Raw genomic sequence first — 6,811 nt, 5'->3', positions numbered from 1 at the left:
ACTTCTTCTTTATAAATATCAACTAAACAAGTTTATATTAATCAAATAAAACTTTATATTTATTTTTTCTATAACATATGATCTTTAAAATACCAAATAATAAATGAAAATTATAATTATATAAAATTTTAAAATATTTTAATAATTTAAAGCAATATAAATATAAAATTAATTTATGTAATAAATTATGTTTTCTTATTATATTTAAAATTTAAATATTATTTATATCCATATTCATATTTAACTAATATATTTTTTTTTGTTAATATTACAATGTATTTAGAAAGTATTTTAAATAAATAAAGCTTGCTTGTGATCCTTGTTAATTATTATTACTAGTATAAGTGTAAATTTAAGTTTCACTTTAATAAAAATAACAACAATTAAATATTTATAAATACAGAGATCTATAAATTTAATATTTTAAAATACTAAATTCAAAATAATACATATATTTTTGTGTAATTATTTTCCACCAACAGTATATATAAATTGATTATAAACTCATTGTTAACAGTTTAATATTATACTAGTTTGTTCTAAAAAGATTAAAGTGGTGCCATCAAACCAATTTTTAAATTAGAAATTAACAATTTTAGTTACTAACTACATTGTTTTTGGCCTTCTATCATTTTTTTCATTTTAGTAAGTATTTATTGTTAAAATGAAGATTTATTTTAGCATGTTAATAATTTAATTTTTTTGTCTGTATAATTAAAAATAAAATAAAAGAATAAAGAGATGAACAGTAGAAAGAAGGAGAAGGATCTACCTTCCACACCATTCTCTTTTCTCTAAAAGGTATGTATCATGCATGATATGCATGTCTCATCTCTCTAACTTCATGTACATCATATATTTTTATCTGTTCATATACTTACACTAATTTTCTATTCTTATTTTTCAAAATTTAAATTTATAGTGAAATAATAATAATAATTATTATTATTATTAATTAGAAATTCATTTGAAATAAAAAATGAGATTATTTCTTGTGAAGTTGGTGTTAATATATGCCACCACAGATCCAAAGCATGGCATTAATTATGTATGATGGTTTCATGTGTATACTCACTTCACATCTCTCACTTCATTAAAAAACACCTCTTAATTTAAATATAAATAATAAGAGAAAATAAATAAATAAATAAATATAAACTCTTCTTTTTCTCAACTTGTTAACATTCTCCATTTGTACACTGCAATCGGGGAGAATCTTCGCTCTGCCAAACGCCGTTTTTGGGATTCAGAGTTTTTGTTTGTGTTTTTGCTAGTTTTATGGTTTTTGTGCTTTTGATTTTGGTTGAAGAATGAAACAGCTAGAAAAAGGTTCATGAGGGACGATTCTTTCTCACACCTTGTTAGGTTCATTTCTGGATTGTTTGATTCCATTTCATTTCCTTTGATGAATCTGCATTTTACATTTTATTTTTACTTTTAATTTTATGAGTTTTTTTACCTTACAATTCAGTGACATACAATTAGGTACTAGTTCTGTGTTTTAATGGATTTTTTTGTTGTTATGATTTTGAATTATTGATTGTGTGTGTTTGGAACAGTAATTAATCATATGGCGGAGTTTGGTATGAACTTGATTCGCTGATTCAACTGTTGCGCATCACCTGTGATCTGTTTTGTGTTGAGACTAAAATGTCTATATCAGGTATTTTCTGCTCTGTTTTGTGTATGTTGTGATGATTAGTGTGTGGGCGTGTGAGTAAATTGCATTTCTGATGATGTTTTGTTTCAATGGTTTTTGATGGAATGTGATGTGGCAGGGTTTGAAGGGCAATGTAGTAATGACGAGAGTAGAGAGAGGAGGTCTGATGTTGAGAACTCCGAAGATGAGAGGAGGTGGTCGAGAATTGGGACCTTGAAGAAGAAGGCGATGAGTGCTTCTTCTAGATTCACTCATTCTCTTAAGAAAAGAGGGAAAAGGAAAATTGATTACAGGATTCCCCCTGTGTCTATTGAGGATGTGAGAGATGCTGGGGAGGAGACTGCTGTCCATGAATTGCGCCAAAAACTTGCTGAAAGGGGTTCTTTGCCTCCTAGGCATGATGACTACCATACATTGTTAAGGTATATGATCAATTCAAAAGGTTCACATACAAATATCTAATGTTGTCTTTTGGCTCACTCTTGCTATGGTGATTTCTACTTCTTGTTAGGTTTCTTAAAGCCAGGGAGTTTAACATTGAGAAGACAATTCAGATGTGGGAGGAAATGCTTGCATGGCGAAAGGAATATGGAACTGATACTATCCTTGAGGTAATGATAATAATTTGTCATAGCCATGAAAGATATATAGGCTGCTTTAGACTGCAGAATGTTTCAGTGTATATAAGGGCAACACAATTCCTTTATTTATCTGATTATGTATATTATGAATTTTATCTGTTTGTTTTGTAATTTGAACAAGTTAGACATAAAACCATCCATGAACTTTCATCTCATTGCTTATGCTCTCACTAGAATTGGTCATTGGCATGGTATTTTTTACGCCTTTATGACTAAGCAAAATGGTCAAGAACAGTTCCGCCATTTCTGCTTAATTCTTCTGCAGATAACTTTGCAAGACAAAATTTGTATTTTCTTCATTTCAAGTGAGGCATGCTAGATTTAAATCTAACCACTGGTGGGCTTTCAGCCTTCTACCCAATAGCTTAAGCTTTTAGGAGAGCTGGGCTTTGACAATATTAGAGTCTTTATGATCATGTGATTAACAACTTTGTGCTACTATCCCAATTCTATCCGTGCATCAAGCACGAGTAGTCTATGTGAAGGGACATGTTAAAACTATTCATTTACCTAATGACTTAAGCTATTAGGAGAGTTGGTCCTTGATAGAACAAAATTATTTGCTCTTTTAATCTTTGAATGTTTTTGTATCAGCATAAATCTACCCTAGAATATACTTATACACATTCTATCTGATTTTATGTGAATGTGATAATGATGTTTAAAAGGATTTTGAATTTGGAGAGCTGGAAGAAGTATTGCAGTATTATCCTCAAGGTTACCATGGGATTGATAGGGAAGGTAGGCCAGTTTACATTGAGAGACTTGGGAAAGCCCATCCAAGTCGCCTAATGCGCATCACTACAATAGATCGATATTTGAAATATCATGTCCAGGAGTTCGAGAGGACTCTGCATGAGAAATTTCCAGCATGTTCCATTGCAGCAAAGAGACGGATTTCTTCGACAACAACAATATTGGATGTACAGGGCCTGGTATGTTGCATTACACAATTATTTGCAAGCCATATCACTAATATCTGGTGTATTTCTGTTGTTGTTTCTTTTTGTATGCCTGATAGTCTATGCTGTATTTTGGTTGTAGATTATTTACGTACTTATCCTTTATGTATTTTATCAAATCCCTGTATGCATTATATCAAATACGATGTCTGCTTAAAATATTTAAAATCCATTGTATTTACTGTTGTAATCTCTCCTGATTGAGTTCTTCTCAATTTTAGGACAGGAGCATACTTGGTTTAAGTTATTGAAAAGCTTTTCTGCTAAAATTTTGTGTGGCACTTAATATGTGTGATGCAGGGAATGAAAAATTTCTCACGCACTGCTGCAAATCTCTTGTCTGCTATGGCAAAAATAGATAGCAGTTACTATCCTGAGGTTTTTGTCCCATCTGTTCCCAATTAACTTCTTTACGTCCCTCCATTTTTTTTTTCAATAAAAATTTGTAGTGTATATCTACAGACATTGCATCAAATGTATATTGTCAATGCTGGTTCTGGGTTTAAGAAGATGCTTTGGCCTGCTGCACAGAAGTTTCTTGATTCCAAAACTGTTGCTAAGATACAGGTGAATAATTCAACCTTTTAGCTTCAACTCAGATTTCATAAGATGTATTTCTGCGGAGAACTGACTCTATATTTATTTCCCAAATTTCCAGATTGTTGAACCTAAGTCTTTATATAAATTACTGGAAGTCATTGACTCTAGGTATACATCCATATTTTCACCATACTGCATTTCTATTTAATCTATTGATTAATTTGGATTTTGTAAACGAATCTATGCAGTCAGTTGCCAGACTTTCTGGGTGGTTCTTGTACATGTGCCTCAGAAGGTGGATGTCTTCGGTCTAACAAGGGCCCATGGAATGATCCTGACATCATGAAGGTAATATTTCTTTCTATATCTTGTTTCTTAGTATTTGCAAGTGTCAAATTTTTTAAAAGCATATACAACTTGGAATTGCCTTATCCAACAAACTAGTATATGTTTAACTAATGTTAGATATTCTGATCTTTAGCTGGTACATAATGAGGAGGCAAAATTTGTGAGGCAAATCATTAAATTACCTGATGGACAACACAAATTTGACTCCTTTCAAATGCACCATCCATTGAAGGCAAGTCTTGTTCTTCTTGGCATTGAGAAGTCGGGACATCACAAGTGTTTGCTTTAGATATATGGAGTTCTAAACCTTGTTTTCTCATCTCCCAGGAACGATGCTGTGATACATCAACAGCTGAATCGGGGTCTGATATGAATGAATACTCCTCTCCCAACAGATACAGCAGTTGTCCATATCCTTATTTAGCCCCAGTTCGTGAAGAAGTACAGCCTGGAACTGGAACCTCTGAATCTGATTTTTCTGAGATTCCTCATTGTTGTCTTTACCTGTATGCAAGATATTTGTAGTTTTGTCTTGAGTTTTTAGTCAAATCTAACGCCATATCTTCTGTAGGTTAAAGTACCAGATCTCAATGGCTACTACAGTTGTGATGGCTCTCTAGCAGTGGAGAAAGTGATTGAAAGTGATCATTTTCGCCTTAATCAAGAGCAGCCAGCGCAAACTAATGATGTAGGCAATGTTGCTTGTAGAACAGATTCAGGAGGTATTGTCATGAGATTGTTCAAACAATTATATTTATATGCTGTTTAGAACCCAAGTTGCAGATATACCTTGTCATATTTGCATGTGGAAGTTGCAAACTCATAATAGCTACGTTCATGCTAGGTATAGCTGATTTAATTGGCAATTATTTCAGTAGTGTCCTTATCTAATAAACTCACTAGATTTTTTTTCAGGTACTTCTGGCAGCAGTTGGTTCGGCATTGTTAAGGACAAAATAGAGAAAATAAATGTCTTATATGTGGCAAGAGTACTGACATTTTTCACAGAAAAATTAGTTACACTCCTCCGCTATTTAACATTCGAATTTTGGAGAACGCAGAACAATATTCACCCATCGATTACCATGGAACGTAGCATTCATAACCATTCAGCAGCTGCTGAAGCAGGTTCTGAAAGAGAATATATTCTTCCGTGTATACAACGTCTTCAGAGAATAGAAAAAGTCTTCGAGGAACTTAGCAACAAACCTGATGGTATGCCGCAGGAGAAGGAGAAAATGCTCATGGATTCCATGGATAGGATAAAATCTGTTGAGTTTGACCTTGAAAAGACCAAGAGGGTATTGGTCTATATTTCCAGTCATATAGATCTCTAGATTATGCTGATATGATACGATGGTGGTTAAACTTTATGCTTTTGATGCAGGTACTACATGCTACAGTGATGAAGCAGCTTGAGATTGCTGATTTGCTGGAGAACTTGAAGAAAACAAAGTACCGAGTAAGTTGACATTAACGAACTACGTTATCCGAATGAATATGAACTTGCAAAGGAGGATTTTCCCTTTGGTTTTTTAACTAGATTTCTGTTTCTTTAGACAAGTGAGGTAGCGATTGTCAAATTCTGCTGGTGAATTCGTAGTAACAGGCTTACAGCTTACCAGTATCATTTAAAATTTGAATTAGAGTTCAATTTGATAGTACTAGTTCGGATTTCCTTTCTTGTACCTTTGTATTTCCCATCCTATTGTTCTTGTCGTGTTTGTTTTGTTTCTTTCTTTATCAGCTATAACGCTACAATGACATCTTGGCTCATTTGTGTTTGCAATAGAAACATGACATCATAAATTACGGTAACACAAAACAAAAAAATATTTTTGTACGGCTTTTAACAAGGATTATTCTTGCAGCAAAGAAGGCTATTCTGTTGAACCATTTAAACATTCAGCAACACAGGTCATTGGAACCACAGAAAATATTTCCATCAAAGAGAAGACGGTGCAAGCCTACACCTAGATTGGACCAACTAAAGCTGAGGCAACGGAGGACACATTTCAAGCATAATAAGTTTCGGTAGAGCATACATAGAAACAGGAGGAATCGAGATGGTACACAGTCCACTTTCTTTTTATAAATATGATTATAATAAAATATATAATATAGATTTCCTTTCAAATTTTCTTTGTAATTTTTCGCAGTAAATAAATAGGTGTAAAGGTGTAATTATGCATGGACGAGATATTCTCTTAAGTTTAGACAGTTTTTGAGAATAGAAAGAAAATGAAAAAGTTTATACTGCAGAAATTTTAGTAAAACTCTCCCTTTTTGTTGCAGCTGAAGGATTTTGAAAATGTTTTTAAGAAACATTGGAATGTTTAAGTCATGAGATGGATGTGTGACTGTAGTAGTCTATTTTTCATTTTGGTGCATGTAAGACTGCCTTCATTATCACAAATTTGCAAGTATTCATTGTGTTTTACTTCTCTCTCTATATATTTATTTTGCACTCTTTTATTGAAAGATGAGTAGTGTTGTATTATTTTTTATTTTAATATAATCTCCACATTATTTGACATAATAATTAATGTTAAACACACAAAACGTTTAAATTTGAATAGATTTGTGGTCCAATTTCTTATTATATTATATTGATTATACAACGTTTAAATTTGAATAAATTTGTGGTCCAATTTCTTACT

At 32.4% G+C, this 6,811-nt stretch overlaps 1 protein-coding gene across 6 annotated transcripts; it reads left to right on the top strand.

Moving 5' to 3' along the window:
- The first annotated feature begins 1,175 nt into the window (after positions 1-1,175).
- On the top strand, positions 1,176-6,593 carry LOC108334361 (phosphatidylinositol/phosphatidylcholine transfer protein SFH13). 6 transcript variants are annotated; one of them, XR_008246274.1, is made up of 16 exons: positions 1,176-1,365; positions 1,560-1,663; positions 1,779-2,082; positions 2,172-2,271; positions 2,970-3,236; positions 3,564-3,641; positions 3,726-3,830; positions 3,922-3,971; positions 4,052-4,151; positions 4,285-4,383; positions 4,479-4,592; positions 4,723-4,873; positions 5,055-5,452; positions 5,539-5,613; positions 6,023-6,220; positions 6,447-6,593. XR_008246274.1 is itself a non-coding variant. In XM_052871278.1 (15 exons), the coding sequence occupies exons 2-15, from the start codon at positions 1,651-1,653 to the stop codon at positions 6,041-6,043; spliced, it is 1,875 nt and encodes a 624-aa protein (XP_052727238.1). In that variant the 5' UTR covers positions 1,176-1,329; positions 1,560-1,650; the 3' UTR covers positions 6,044-6,416. The 6 variants fall into 6 exon arrangements, 5 of the variants coding, with proteins under 5 accessions (XP_052727238.1, XP_052727237.1, XP_017425643.1 ...); XM_052871278.1 differs by lacking the exon at positions 6,447-6,593 and having other exon boundaries at positions 1,176-1,329; positions 6,023-6,416; XM_052871277.1 differs by lacking the exon at positions 6,447-6,593 and having other exon boundaries at positions 1,176-1,360; positions 6,023-6,416.
- Positions 6,594-6,811: the final 218 nt, after the last annotated feature.

The sequence above is a fragment of the Vigna angularis genome, chromosome 11 (assembly GCF_016808095.1).
Source record: "Vigna angularis cultivar LongXiaoDou No.4 chromosome 11, ASM1680809v1, whole genome shotgun sequence".
NCBI lineage: Eukaryota > Viridiplantae > Streptophyta > Magnoliopsida > Fabales > Fabaceae > Vigna > Vigna angularis.
Note: the sequence above shows the minus strand (reverse complement) of the source record. Positions and strands in the feature narration are given on the sequence as shown.